General features: G+C 29.6%; 1 protein-coding gene and 1 pseudogene across 1 annotated transcript; both read left to right on the top strand.

The window, feature by feature from the left end:
* The first annotated feature begins 4084 nt into the window (after positions 1-4084).
* On the top strand, positions 4085-4190 carry LOC137823228 (small nucleolar RNA R71; annotated as a pseudogene).
* Positions 4191-7544: 3354 nt separating this feature from the next.
* LOC137822782 (vitellogenin-like protein) lies at positions 7545-8898 on the top strand. Its single transcript, XM_068627777.2, has one exon. It carries the CDS (start codon positions 7710-7712, stop codon positions 8694-8696), a length of 987 nt encoding a protein of 328 aa, XP_068483878.1. The 5' UTR covers positions 7545-7709; the 3' UTR covers positions 8697-8898.
* The last annotated feature ends 7787 nt before the right edge of the window (positions 8899-16685 follow it).

The raw sequence follows: 16685 nt of genomic DNA, 5'->3' as shown, positions 1-16685 counted from the left end.
TCCACACTTCACTCTCATGAACATGTTCTTGCATTTTTGTCTTTTGCTTTTGGATGCCTTTGCCAAATTAATGGTCACCAACAATTCAACCTTTGTTTTCTTTGGAATGGAAACTTTTGAACAATCACTCATTCTTATCAAAATAAAATAATTATCAAAATCAAAATAATTAGTTATTATTTAATTGAATTAGAGATCATTTTATAAACTAAAAAAACTATTGGTATCGAAAATAATTTCTATTATTAATAAAAATTTATAAAATAATTTTAAATTTGTATTTAACCATTAACTATTAAGATTTTAACTATCTATCTCTTTATATTCTAAATTAGTCTCTATTTGTCTTTTAGAGACTAATTTAAAATCTAAAATATTAGTCGCTAAAACTTAAGTAGCCAACTTATATACAAATTTAGAAACTATTTTATAAATTTTTATTAATAATATAAATCACTTTAAATATGAATATTTTTTAGTTTTTAAATTTATATATAATTTAGTTAATATAGTAACTATTTATTTCTATAAATTTATTACTAATTGATATTTTTTTAAATGAATGATATGACACATTTTTATACTTTAGGTTGAGTAGTCTAATGTATTTAGAGCATGTATTCCTTTAATGTTCTTATAAATTATTAGAGTTTTTAATTTTGGTATAAGGATTGAGATATTTTTAAAGTATTTATTTTATTTATTTTTGGTTGATAAAAAAAATGCACTATTCACTAGGTTGCTAATATAGATTTCTAAATAGTATGATTTCATATCACAAAGTTTATTCTCCAAATTATTTTATTATGATGTGTTACAAAATCATTATAAATAATCTATGATATAATTGATGACTTTTTACGGCAAGTGCACCGCGTTTGTCAAAAGTAATAATTGTCCCTAAGGACGGATATCGATCCCACAAAGAACAGTGAATTATTGAGTACAATAATCGCTAAATATAAAAACAGAACAATTAAAAGAGTTTTGAATTAATTGTGTTGGCACTGATCAATAAGAAAACAAACAAAGAATTAGTTGTTTCAATTGGAAAAATAAGGATTAGTTTCATCTCTCTCACTCTCAAGTATTTTGATTAGCATGTCAAATATAGATAATTATAGACACAATCAATTTCCAGGATCAAATCAAAACAAATAAATGACAATTCATCAAGGAATATCTTCTCATATTCTCACGGGTAAGTGTTTGTTTCTCTCTATTTTCACTGAATCATAACAAATCACAGTTGCTTTTCATTTCATCTTCAAATCACAAACATATTAGAAACATGAATCTTGAGGTCTTTTCCAGGGTTGTAATGAGGTTGGGCTTCCAAAAAATATTGGTTTTTCTTAGATAACAAAATGCACATATTAAAGAAGAAGAACATATCTACAATTCAATTATAGAGAATATATATGTTATCTAATTACCACTTTCTTTCGATGTCACCTTTTCCCTCATTTTCTTTTTGACTTTTCATGATTTTCATGAAATTTTTCTATCTTTCTTTTCTATTTATTTTTCTTCTTCTGTTCCTTTTTTTTTTCTTTTCAATAATAGGAAAAGATTCTTCCTATTTTCAACTTTTTGACTTTCACAATCAGAACCAACATTCCCTTTTCTATAAGTATTGCATTTATGTTCTCCTTCCTTAAACATGCTAAAGGGTAGGAAATTATATCAATAAAGGTTAAGGTGCAATATTAACAAAAAAATTCTTGGCCCAAAGGGGATAAAAAAAAATGGAATTCTAATATAAAGGTTGGCTTTTTGGCCCTGGCTCCTAATTAACACAAACAAATGCCTCAAACATCTTCATGCTCTTTTATAATGCAACAAAAATAAAAATTAAGCAACCACAACTGTCAATTCATCAGTAAAACTCTCAAACTGTTTAAGGTTCACACACTCACTTGGTTTAATTGGTCTAATTCCTTTTTGTCTTGTCATTATCTGTCCTAATCAATCATCCTGTTAAATTTATGTATCATACTTTTAACTACATTTGAATAAGGATTCAATCTAATTTTCTTTTCTAACCTGTGTCTAATTCATCTCACTATTTAATATTTAAACACAAGTTCTTTTTTCCACAATTCAAAATTAATATTCTAGTTCTTTTTTATTTGAGAAAAATAAACTAGAAAGCAAACAAATTAAAACTGGAAATTTATTCAAGAAAGAAAATTCAAAACCTAAAACTAACAAACTATAAAAAAAACAACAAATTTATTCAAAATACAAAATAAGCAATTAAAACAAACTAAAAAAAAGCAAATAAACAAAAAACAAAATAACCGAAAAATAAAATAAAATAAATAAAAACTAAACAGAAAATAAAATTTAAATAATTTAAAAGAAAAGAGAATTAGATAGATAAAACCATATTTTTGCTCAATCCTTTCTTCTTAAGAAGTCATCCAGCTTTTTGTTAAAATCTTTATCTATAATCTTGCTTCATTTGCTGGATCTGCCCCCTTGACTAATAGAACCTGTCCTCAGGTCAAAATACATAACCTGCAAAATGATTAGGAGGCATACAAGATTTTTTTTATTTTTATTTTTTTGAAAAATAAAATAAACAAAGATAACAACATAAAACTAAAATGTGGACTGGGTTGCCTCCCAGTAAGCGCTCGTTTAACGTCATCTAGCTTGACGCCTGTTTATTTCAAGATGGACAACTCTCTTTGTTGCATCATTCTGTACACATTCTTCTCCTGCATTAAAATTTTTATGACCATAAAAAAGATTTAAAGTTACCTCCTCATCTTGAGTTCTAACTTGAAGTTCTCCTTTGTCGACATCAACTATGATTCTAGCAGTCTTCATAAAGGGTCTTCCAAGTATCAAGGGAACCTCCTCATCTTCTTTCATGTCCATCACAACAAAATCCACAGGGAATGTGAATTTATCCACCTTGACGAGAACATCTTCAACCACACCATATGGATACTTGGTTACTTGATCAGCTAGCTTTAAAGTCATCTTGGTGGGTTTAATCTCCAAATCCCCTATTTTCTTCAGCATTGCCAAAGGAATTATATTTACGCTTGCTCCCAAATCCAATAAAGCATTGGCTACTAATAAAGCACCTATAGACACGGGAAGGTTAAAACTCCCTGGGTCCTTGAATTTTTTAGGCAAGCCTTTTTGAATAATGACATTGTATCCATCCTCCAGCTCTATATTTCTTTCTTCAATATAACTCCTATTCTTTCGAAATCTTTCAAATGTTGAATCTTGCTTCAAATTTCCTGCAAAATAATTTTTAGGGAGCAATTTATCAAAGAATTTTCTTTCCTTCTCTTTTTTTGAAGGAGAATGAGGATATGATAAATCTTTTTCAAGAACTCCTATCTCCTTATTTTCACTTTTCCTCTTTATTTTTTCCTCCTCACTTCTCTCTTTCTCATCTCTCTTCCCCTTTGTCTCATCTTTTTCTTCTTGTTCAGCAACTACATTATCGCAATGCTCTTTTGAATTGGTTTGGCTATTGACTGAAAACTGGCCATTTTGTTCCTCTGGAATTTGTGCAATTTGTTTGGTCAGTTGTCCCATCTGGATCTTTATGCTCCTAATCATGGCCATGCTATTGTCCTGCGCTTTCACAATATTGTCCTGCGCGCTCACAATCTTTGTCAGAGCGTCTTCAACTTTATTCATTCTTTCAAGCATGGATGGATCCTCAACTTCAGGTGAATTGTTCTGATAAAAACAGTGACCATTAGGATGAACATCTCCACAAAAATCACACCTGATTGACTGACTTTGGCTTTGAGATGAATGAACAACATATAATTGTTGGGGCAATTTAGCCATTTGTGCAGTTAGTTGCTCAATCTGCTGTGTCAGAATCTTATTTTTAGCCAAGAGTGCATCTTCTAACAACCCTTTATTATGAAGATCTTGTCCATCATGTTGGGCTTTATAATCAGTTGATGCCAATGCATCAATAATTATTGTCGCTTGTTCTACATCAAGGGCCATCATTGTGCCATCAGCTGCAACATCTAGGAGCATCTTTATGTCAGATCTGAGACCATTCAGGAATATGCTCAGTTGAGCAATATCTTCAAACCCATGATTTGGGCATTTTCTCAATATCATCTTAAATCTTTCCCATGTATCACAAAAGACTTCATTTGCTCCTTGTCTGAACATAGAGATTTCAGACTTTGCTTTGATGTAGCGAGAAATTGGAAAAAATCTTTGCAAAAAATTTTCCTCTACATCCTTCCAGCTAGTGAGGCTCTGATTTGGAAGTGATTTGAGCCATTCCTTAGCCTTTCCTGCCAATGAAAAAGAAAACAAGCGCATATAAACATTTTCAAGATCACCTGATTGAAAACCCATTGTTCCTACCAATTCATAAAACGTATCCAAATGTGAATATGGATCCTCATGTTCCATTGCTGTAAATTGAAAGGCACTGATGAGAGTGAGAAAATCGGGATTGATTTCCAAGGCCTTGGCAGTAGTAGGTATTGCAATACTAGAAAAATGTCTTGGTCCTTGGTACATGACATAATCTCCAAGTGTCCTCCTAGGAGGTGGTGCTTGTTGTTCTGTCATGTTGCTTTCTTCCTAAAGCATATTAGTAGAGAAAAAAAAAACAGAGTACTTTTTTTTCTTAAAAATAAATTAAATTAAATTAAATTAAAAAAAAATTGAAATATAAACAAAATAAGTAAAATAAAATAAAAATAACACAAAAAAAAATAAAACACTAAAACGACGTTAAGAGAAAAATAACAAATATATTCAAAAAAAAAAAATATAGATAAAATAAAAACTAGAAACAGAATAAAAGAAAACAATAAAAAACAAAAAATAACATACTTAAAAAAAAAAAAAATAAATACTAAAAATAAAATAAAATAAAGCTAAAAAAACCCTGAAAACTATAATCTAAACTAACTAATATTCTAACTAACTTGCTTACGTAGAAATAAAACTTAAGACTAATAATAAAATATAATTAAAACAAATAAATAACAGTTACGTAAATCTAAATCAAACTACCTAAAATAATCCTAAAAAAAACTAAAATAACATATAATAAAACAAAATCAAAATCAAAACAAAATCAAAACAAAATAAAATAAAAATAAACTAAATTACATAACGTAAAGAAAAGAATATAAAAACAATAACCTTTTAAAAAAAAACAGTAAATCTATACTAAAATCAAAATCAAATCTAATTTTAATAAAATAGCGTTTGTCAAAAGTAATAATTGTCTCTAAGGACGGATATCGATCCCACAAAGAACAGTGAATTATTGAGTACAATAATTGCTAAATATAAAAACAGAACAATTAAAAGAGTTTTAAATTAATTGTGTTGGCACTGATCAATAAGAAAACAAACAAAGAATTAGTTGTTTCAATTGGAAAAATAAGGATTAGTTTCATCTCTCTCACTCTCAAGTATTTTGATTAGCATGTCAATATTAAGTTCTTTGATTGAAATTGATGCCCGTATAAAAATCATTTATATCGATTCCTCGCATATAAAATCCTTAAGAATGTCCCCTAACTATCGATCCCTCGCATAATTATAAGAACAACTTAGAACGAAGCTCAGACGTTTAATAGCAATTAACATTTTTAGTCTATTCCTAGCACTCAAATATGTTAAGTATTGTTGTTTAGGTCCGAACCCTAAAAATACCTCCCGGTCAGATTTAAGATTCTCAATTTGTCACGGAAAATTAAAAGTAAAACAACAATACCAATAATCAATCAAGAACTGAATATTAATATATAAAATATCACCTCAATACATAAGAGTTTAAGTATATTACTCCCAATCCCAAAGGGTAGAATTAGCCACGCATACTTCTATCACCTTCCATTTTCCCAATTGGGTTACAATTCACTCTATGGTGTTTTCCTCTCAATCTGGCACCCTAAGGTTGAGCCTCTAGCCCTCTATTTATCCTAGTTTTCTAGGGTTAGGTTGTTTCCTATGTCGCGCTAATGGGCTAAATGATAAAACATAAAAAAGGCTCAATCTTTCTTTGTATCTTTTTCCATTCTGGGACCTTCTATCTTTATCTTTTTAGCTCAAATCATTCATCTTTAATCCAAATCTTCAATCTTCCTAATAAATCTGCAATTAACACCAAATTTGAGAATAAAATACTCTTATTCAAATAAAGATCATAAAAAATGTAAAAAGGTATAAATTCATAAATTAGGAATTATTTTATATGTAAATTAGCAATAAATCCTCATAAGTGCCTATATTTTAATATGAAATATTACTGAAATTAGACACTTATCAATAATCAATAGATATAACTTTGTTTCAGATTTCATGAAACAATACTCTCTTTTATGAATTCTGAAGTAAAATGAAAAATTTAAGAATATGTCGGTTTTAGTATTTCACAAATTTGCATCTCTAATTCTCATCATTTACAATTTCTAAATAAATTATTAAAATATCTTCACAATGAATTATTTAATTTTTTAAAATTTTAATAACATATGTTTAATTAAAAATTATTTTTATATTATTTTACTATTATTTTTAATAAAAAAATATTTTATATTCTTTTTAATAAAATGATTAATTACATAAGCAGTTATGATCAAATGATTTTCTTGAAAGACATTTTCCTGTTGAGAAAAGATTAAAATTTAAAGTAATAAATATTTTGGAATAAATTAAAATATTTCAGAAGCTTATAAAATGAATTAGAAGAATTATTATTTACAATCTAGGAGGAAATTGTTATGTACTAATAAGATAAAATAATTGTAAATTATCATTCAACTATAAATTATAAAATAATTGTGTACATATATGTCAAATTAACCTGTTTATTTTTTAGTCTAAATTTACAATATAAAAAAATTAGTAATACTAAACTGAATAAGTTTGATAGTTTTTAAATCAGCATTAAGTTAAGTCAAATTGATCCAATTATTAGGACATATATACCCATATTTTTATACCATTATTATAAAGTGGTGATAGCTTGATAATCTTATCCCATATTAGAATTAAAGAGATAAATATTTTCTATCAAAATAAAACAATTTTAAAACTATATACTAAATAAATAAGAATAGTAAACAATATTTTTTTTATTGTACAATTATTAAAAGATAATATTTTTCTTTGTTGGAGATGTCACATCGACTAGAAATAAGGACATTTCATAATGTATAAATGGGTGCAAACCTCACCTTGACGGTTTTATGGGATTGAATTAGGTTTAAAGTCCTAATAAAAAAATATTAACAAAATATAAGTCATTATTAATCGTGTTGGTCGGTCTGGACCGGCCGAATCAAAATCTCGATGATGTAAATCCTATTTATACAACTATATTTTACCTCTTAAACGATCTCTAACTATATTAAAAATAAGAAACATATTAAAAAATATAAAAATAAGAAACATATTAAAAAATATGGAAGTTTTTAATTTTTTCATACACTTTTTTTTATGTTTTATAAGTATTTAACATGGAGTAATTGTTTGTGGTGGGGGTCTGTCATGGGTTGTCTCATTTGCACTTTTTTTATACATTTTGAAGTCAGTCTTCCACGTGCTTCTGGGGACTCTCCATCACCTTCATTACATATCTCTCTTCTCTCTTCTCCTCAATTTTCAGTGCCATTTTCTTCTCTCTCACACTCCTTTCCTTTCTTCTCCCTGCAACTGTCACAACATTGCAATCAGCCATGGAAGAAGCAGCAAGGCACAACAACAATGAAGTTGCTGATGGAACAATGCAATGCATTCACCACCATCACAGCAACCCTGGGGCCATCTGTGCCTTCTGTCTCCAAGAAAAACTCGACAAGCTTCTCTCTTCCTCTTTCCCTTCTCCTCCTCCTCCTTCTTCTTCTTCTCCTTCTTCTCCTCCTTCCTTCACTCCACCCCCTCCTCCCTCTTCTTCTCTCCCTCTCTCACTCAAAACCAACCACCACACTCCTTTCCTCGTACCAAACAAAAACATCAACACCAAGAACAAGAAACCCTCCACCACCTCCAACTCCTCCTCTTCGGGTAACATAATTTTCAAGCGGAGCAAGTCCACGAGGAGCCACACCCAATTCATCCACCATCACCACGACTTCAGTCCCAGGAAAAAAAACGGTTTTTGGTCTTTTCTGTATCCTTCTTCCAAGGAAGCAAAGAGTGCAAATGGGAAGCAGAGGGAAAAGCAGAGGAAGAGTGATCACGTGATTATGGAAGAGGACACGTGTTTGAGTTCTTCCTCTTCCAAGGTTTGGAGATCTAGATCTGTTGGGTGTGGTAGCAGGAGCTTCTCTGCTGATTTCTTCGAGAGGATCTCTTCTGGCCTCAGCGACTGCACTCTCAGAAGAGTCGAGTCTCAACGCGAAGGAAAACCCAAGGTTGTAGCCTCTGCTTCTTCTTCTTCTTCTTTTGCTGGTGCTGGTGTTGGGAACCATTGCATGAAGGAAAGAGTAAGGTGTGGTGGAATCTTCGGTGGGACTTCGTCGTCGTCCTCTGCATCTTCTTCTTCTTGGGTTTCTTCCACTGTGGATGATGGCAGAGGAAGGAGTTGGGGGTGGGCCTTCGCTAGTCCCATTAGAGCTTTCACCACCAAAGCTTCTTCTTCTTCTTCGAAGAGAGACGCTTCTGATAAGAACGCCACGCCTAACTTATCATCCATTCCTTCTTTGCTCACTGTAAGAGGCTGAACTCAAACTATGAAGAAAAACAGAGAGAGTGTGTTTTGGAGGCTCTGTTTTTGTTTATGCACATTAGCATGCTTCGTTAATATAATATTGTAACACTTTCAAGTTCTAATTTTCTCTCACATTCTTTTTTTTTTTGTTTTGTTTATTGTAGTGTATTGTTGTTCATAGATTATGATTAGTTGAGTGATTCTTCTTTATGATCTATAGACTATGAAATACTCTCTTTATGCCACCATATTTAGTGCAACATATGCATCGATGAAGAGGGAAATTAATTGAAAAAAAGTTTAAAACTGTTATTTTGTCTCAACATTTATAGCGGTTAGTCAATTTCAATTTTCTTTTATTCTCAATATACTACTTTGTTAAAAATGATTCAATTTCTTTTTTTTTATTAGATTAATTCCACATGGACACATGTAAGATGATTTATAAGAGTTGTATGGTAACAAAGAAGTCATCTTTCTCCTTTGGAGTTGCAAAACCAATATAATTTCTCTCATAGTGGGTGAGTAGGAGTTTTGGGGTTAGACTACTGAAAAATAATTTTGGGGTTGTCCTTCCTACAAGTTTAGAGTTACGAAATTTTGTTATGTTAAATTTGAAAAAAAATTTGTATGTTTTTTTTTTTTTAAATATTAGTTAGATGTGTATATTTGATTCATTTTGTGTTATGACCCTCTTAAAAATCATAGTGAAATTGAAGAATTGGTCGTGTACAATTTTTTCAAATGTTACATTAAAGAAGTTAGTAATGAAAAAAAATGCAATTATGGTGTGACAAAGAAAAAATATATATAATCTAAAAAAAAGTGTAAAGATCTTAAAAAATGGGAACAGTGAGGTTGGTTATGAAAAAGATGCAATTATGGTGTGACAAAGAAACAATATATATAATTTAGAGAAAGGTGAAAAGATGTTAAAAAATGGAAACAATTATTGTTAGTCATAGTGTATTTTGTGGTTGTAGTTAACATAATTATAATGAGATTATAATGAGACATAGTGTATTTTGTGGTGCTAATGTTGTTCAAATTACCATGAGATTGTAAAAGCTAGATCTGATTGTGGTCACATCATGTTTGTATTAAGTATATCAAGTCATGTACCATTTTGTAATGTAATATTTAATGAGTATATATAATCTTTACTATAATTATAAGATTGTTGATATATTTGTATTAAAAAAATATTAAGAGGGGATCAATGAGAACACAAACTTATTATATAAAAGACTATCATAAAGAAGCATACTTAGGTATGTTTGAAGTTCATAACTTTGTATTTGAAAGATATATCCAAATTATCCTACAAATACACTCAAATAAAATAGAGTCATGATATATTGACACTATCATACATTGATACCGTCTGACACTAACACACATTTGACACTGCAGATGTGGCAATGACGTGACAAATTCAAAATAGGGTAGTAACGTGAATGAGCAGTGAGGCGCGAATTTTAAAATAGGGTAAAAAGAATATATTACATCGGTTCGTTGTAACAACCAGTGTAATATATTATTTTTTTTACTCAGAACATATTACATCGGTTAAACCATATAACCAGTGTAATATATGACCCATATTCAAAATCTTTTAGATTTTTTTTTTCATGAAAAGTGGGTGGCCATAAACGTCACATAAGTAACCACTTACAGACACATGAGTAACCACAGTTTTTTGTGTGTGTCAGTACATGTGGAGGAACTTGTGGCTGGGTAACCAGTTCTGGTAGGGTGGGTATCCTGTTTTGCCATAGGTGTAATATATGGCCCATATTACATCGGTTAACCGTCCAACTGGTGTAATATATAGCCCATATTAAAAAAAATTGATTTTTTTTATGAAGAGTGGGTGGTCATAACTGTCACAAAAGTAACCACTTACAAGCACACGGGTAATCAGTTTTGCATGTGCCAAAACATGTAGTTGGGTAACCAGTTTTGATAGGGTGGTTGTAATATATGGCCCATATTACATCAGTTAAGCCATCTAACCGATGTAATATATGACGCATATTACACCGATTAAGTCATCTAACCGGTGTAATATATGTGCTTCTTGTTGCTTCTTTCTCCCCCCCCCCCTTCGACGAGGTCGGTGCTTCTTTCTCTCTTTCGTTCGACCTTCCCGCTTTCACTTTCGCTTTCACACCCGCACTCAAACAATAAACTCTTACAAAACTGCCACATCACTTCCACAAAATTACAAAAAACTCCACTGTCACATCCTCACCCAATGTCACGTCTGCGGTGTCAAGTCCGTGTTAGTTGACAAAGGGGGTCAACAAAACATTTTTCAATAAATATAACTCTCAATAACGCAATTATACTTCAAAATATGTTCGGATAACAAATATATTTGAATATTAGAATTGTAGTTCAAATATGTGAAAAACACAACAAATTAAATACAATAATCACTATAAGAAAATAATTTAATAACAACTAATTTTAGAGAAAAATAATAATTAGTCACTATAGTGACTAAGTTAGATATTATTTTATAAATTAAAAAATTATTGGGATCTAGAGTTTCTAAATATATATCCAACATTAACTACTAATGTTTTAGCTACTAACTACTTCATATTCTAAATAATTTTTAATTTAAAATTAGAAACTAAGTACTGACTTGTCCCTAATTCAAAGACAAAAGAACATGAGAAATACACTAATAATGAAAAGAAGTTTCTTTTTTATTTTTCAAGACATGCGTTGGGAAAATTGCTATGAGGTGTTTGAAAGCCTCAACATTAACCTTATTAATCGGTCTTTTCTCCCTCTCTTATGCTTGTGAAAATGTGCTTGTTGTTGCCTTCCATGTCAGACTTTTCATTTTTTTCCTACAAATTTCTTCCTAAAGTTTGAATACAAACGATGAACACAAAATCATTGATCAACTCCAGGTAAAAGTTCTTGTATTGTTGGCAACAAATGCTTTGAAATTCAAAATATAACACGTAAGATGCGACATATAGGATATGAGATGAGTCTATACAACCTACACCAAATTTACTATTACATACCTTTTGTTGGTCAAATATAAATGTGTTTTGAGACACACACTGCAACACCTCCGAGATTATCTCCATTGCACTTAAAAGTTCACCTCCATAGTACCTTTTAAAAAACAATCCAAACTAATGATAGACCAACATGACAAAAATATGTCTTCAAACATACATAAAACCTCTTGAATATTGGCAAATCATCACTCTCTTCAACTTTGACTTCCATGTTCACACATAATTTGATCTCAACAACTCATGTGCATAAAACCAACCCACTACACGAAATAAGAACGACAAAACCACAACCACAATCGTTACTCTATTACTACAAATTTTATCTCCTAACCACAATCGTTACTCTATTACTACAAATTTTATCTCCTAATCTCGCAAATATTCAACCAACAAAAATTCTAATTTACTTCAATTTTCATAAAATAATTTATTTTTCACCTTAAAAAATAACTAAAAAAATCACATAATATTCATCTAAACTTAAAATATCACATACGATTATGTCTCACTCTAGAATTAATCAGAATAACCCGTTAACAAAATGGACTAAAGTGAGTCATTTAAAAAAAATATAAACTATACTGAGAATTAAAAAACCAACATATCACATTGACTAATTAGGCACATACTCAAATAAAAAATAATATTAAACCTTGAAAAAAATTAAAGTTTTCATTTTTATATTCGCTATCTATATCTTAATGTTCTTGTAATGCAATGCTATGATAAATACACGTAATTACAGTTTCTGTAAAATCACTGTTCACACCTATACAAATGTTTCACTGGTGCAGACGCAATGAAAAAGACTAATAGAGGATTTAATATAACTTTTTAAGTTGTTTTTTTTTATCGAAATTCTTATAAGATGGTAGTGTAATGCTTATAATTTAACAGAAAAAGTATTAAAAATAATATTGCTAAGAAAATCAGAAAAAAAAAACTATCAAAATTTGTTCTTAGTCAAAGTAAGATAATTGATAAGAAATTGTTTTATTTTAAAAGAATAAAAATCAACCTAAACTATTTCTTATTTTTTATTTTATATTATTATTAATAGCTTCTTTCTATAAATTATTAAAAGATAATGCTGTGCTTTATTGAAATATATCCTCAAATATTATGATATATTTTATTTGAATTTAATGGGATTTTAAATGTAATGAATTCGTAACATTATACTTAACTTTTTAGTTTTTAGTATCATAAATATAATAACATGTTTAATATTATTTAACTATTATTATTGTTATTATAGTTTAATAACATCATTGAATAATTAAATCTTAAACCAGTGTTTTCACTATTTTAATATTAAAAACATTTTTCAATGTTTTCGAACTATTAGAAACAAAGATATTTTCATTATATATTATAAATATATAATAAATAGATGCAAACTTCATCTTATAATTAGAAACATTTTTATTATATATTATATATAAATAAATGCAAACTTTATTTTATAAAATTAATACTTTTATACAGAATAAATTGTGGAAAATAGTAAAAGTGGTGGAAGTTTCTATATTTTTTTGTTGGGATTCTTGGTAGCTTCCATCTTGTAAATTGATGAGTAAACAATGATGTGTGATGGTGGCAAAGACATATAATTTGTGATAGTTTCTGTGGAATCACCATTCACATGCATTCACATGTTTGAGTGATTATGCAGAAGGGAGAAGATATATAGAACTACTCATGACCATGTTACTGGTGTTTTGTGTTAATTATAAGCAGATTTTTCCCTTTGGATGCGACTTGTGTGATTGTTATTCTCTTCATATTTTAGTTGATAATCAATTTTTGTTCATGTAAGTTTCCTCAATAGTCAAATGCATGAACATGGTTGCAGATGAAGTTCTAGTGGTCCCAAGATTGCATTAACCAACAAGATCTTGCATTCACTGTTTGTAACATTTATTATATAGGCTTTTGTGGCCAACTAGTTCCACTTCTTCACTTTTTTTTAACATTTTCTCTCCAGTTACACACAGCTGTATACAAATTCTAATACTTTATTGTGATCTCAATCAAAAGAGCTTAAGGAATTTCACAATTCTCTTAAAAGGAATCTGAGTGTGAACAATCTGATGTAAAACTGAATTGTTAATATATTATATTTCAATGTAAATTTTTTATAATAAATCTAGTTATGATTTAAATGTATTTATTTATCTGAAAACTCTGATTGTAGTTTAATTTACCTCTTAAAAATTAGATTTTATCTCATATATTAAAAAACCTCGTAAAACTAGCTTATAAGGTGAGGTTTGTAGGTTTGTACTTATATATTATGAAATTGAAATGTTCTAATTTTTAATCGATGTAGTATCTCCAATACACACCCTTTACGTCGAGGCTACCAACTCGTGAGACTATATATTATGGGTGATCCGATAACAGTTTAATAATGGGTGACCTGATAAGTCTAACAAACAATCGCTAGCATAAGTTCAAAATGACTATGATATCAAATTAAAAAAGTGACTTTAAGCATAACTCAACCTCGAAGCTTGTACCCACTTATATAATATGAAATTTCCTAATCTCTATTCGATGAGATATCCAACACACCCCTTACATCAAAGCTACCAACTTGTGCGTTAGACTATATATGAATGGTCTGATAACGAGTGACTTGATAACATTACAAGAAAATCATGAAATAGAAACCAATTTTAGAGACAAAAAATAGTTAGTTGCTACAGTGACTAAATTAGAGACCATTTTAGAGACTAAAAAAGTTTTTGGTTTCTAAATTGATATCTAATTAGCTACCAAGGTTTTAACTACCAATTAGATATCAGTTTAGATACCAATTAACAATAATAGAAACTAATTTAGAAACCAATTTTTTTTAGTTTCTAAAATTGTCTTTAATTTAGTCACTATAACAACTAATTATTTTTAGTTTTTAAAATTAGTTTATATTTGATGATTTTTTTTAGTGTAAGCCTAACAAATAATATGATCGAAATAACTCTAATATCATAGTGAATTTAATTTCATAGATTTAGAGAAATTAAAAAATTGTTTATTAACATAATTTAAGAAAAGTAAATATTTGGAGGAAGAAAAATGTGAAAATATTGATATTATTTATTATAATTCAGTTATGGGAAACACTGATGTTGATTGATACTAATATATAATGAATATCTAAGATAAGATAAAATATGATGGAGACAATTGTCTCGATGAAAAAAGTACATGTATAGAAGAAGACACACAAAAAGCTGCTTCAAACACACATTTTTTTGGTCCACCTATTTTATTTATAATATAAAGAGAAAATGGTGATTTATTTTATACATCTTCACAAATATTTATTTTATGTTTTTTACTTTTTCTTATCACATTATGTATTATATTCACACTTTTTTTTACATGTATTAAATAAATAGCATAATGTGACTTGGAACCATGTGCACGTTTCACAATCATTATAAATAATTAGTGTCCAAATGAATTGACATTGGGTTCAACTATATTCGATGAAAATAAGTTGAATTTAAAGTTTGATACGAATTTAATATAAGTTCTTTATATTTATTTAATATTTACTCTATTCGTGAATCACTTTATTAAACTAGTTAAACTTAACTTTAAATTATAATTTTTTTATTTATCTACTTCATACATATTATAGAGATGATGTGAAATTTAGTCTTTTTTATATAAATTTCATGTTAGCTATTGTTAACTTTCATGGTACGGGCAGGGATAATAAACAGGTTGGATATTATGGAGGGACTGACTTTTATTTTCGACACTTTTAAAAAAAATATTATGTTTTTTTAAATGAAAATTAATAGTGATTAATGTTTATATAAAATTTTATTTATATTTTTTTATACATTGATTTATTGAAGTATAATTGATATTTATTTTTTATGCAACAAAACTTCTTTCATTATATTTAAATTTATTATTTATTTTTGTCTAAAAAGTGATATAAATAATTATAACCAAGTAAATAGATAAAAAATAAATAAAAAAATTAAAAAGTGGTGGACCAACATGCCTTATAACGAAGTAGGTTACTATTTTCAGTCCGCACAACCTTGACAAACCAGTCCGTCCCACCTCACTTTTAGGCTTCGTTTGGATCCAGGGGTGCCACGTTGGCGACGACGGAAGTCACAACAGCACCCCGTTTGGATCCATGCATGCTAGCGGGTGAATGTGGAAGGAAAGACCAATTTGAGTGAAATGTTGATCTGCGCAAAGATGAAGAGAAAGTTGCACTGTAGAGTGGGAGTGCCAAGTCATCCCAAGCAAGTTACAACGTTGCCCTTGCTTTTGCTGGAATGAAGAGAAACAGTGCCCCTGCGCCCTCTGCATGCATGCCACATGAAGCCATGAGATTCCTGACTTGGCTCAGGAATCGTTTGACTCTCTGTGAATCTGTGAAAGGAGAGTGAATGCAGTGGGTGAGTGGGTGAGGTAGGTGGGCGTGAAGCTGGCTATATAAGAGCATGAATTCCTTCCTCCATTCACAGAAAACCAAAGATACGAGCCATAGAGAGTGCATTGTAGTGTGGTTGGAGAGATTCCTATAAGCCATCTTCGTTTCTGTTAGGATACCTTGTTCATCTCACGTTCTGGGGTTGTTGTTGTGATTCATCTGGGTTAATCTGGTTCATCTAGGTTCGTTCTGAGGTGAGAGCTTTTTCTCTGCAATGGTGCATAATCGATTATGCCTCAATTTGAACCAGTGAGATAATCGATTATGAGGCAGATAATCGATTTTTCAAAGAACATAATCGATTATCTGTAAAAATTTACAGGCATAATCGATTATGTGAAGTGTTGAAAAAGGGCCATAATCGATTATTGTGTGCCATAATCGATTATGCTTTATTTTTTCCTACGAAGATAATCGATTATGCCTGGATAATCAATTATCTTTTCTGTATAACTGAGAGCATAATCGATTATGTTCTATATTT

This window comes from Phaseolus vulgaris, chromosome 9, assembly GCF_051622355.1.
Source record: "Phaseolus vulgaris cultivar YP4 chromosome 9, ASM5162235v1, whole genome shotgun sequence".
In the NCBI taxonomy this organism is placed as follows: Eukaryota; Viridiplantae; Streptophyta; class Magnoliopsida; order Fabales; family Fabaceae; genus Phaseolus; species Phaseolus vulgaris.
The sequence above is the reverse complement of the archived record's forward strand: the minus strand, read 5'-3'. Positions and strand labels throughout refer to the sequence as shown.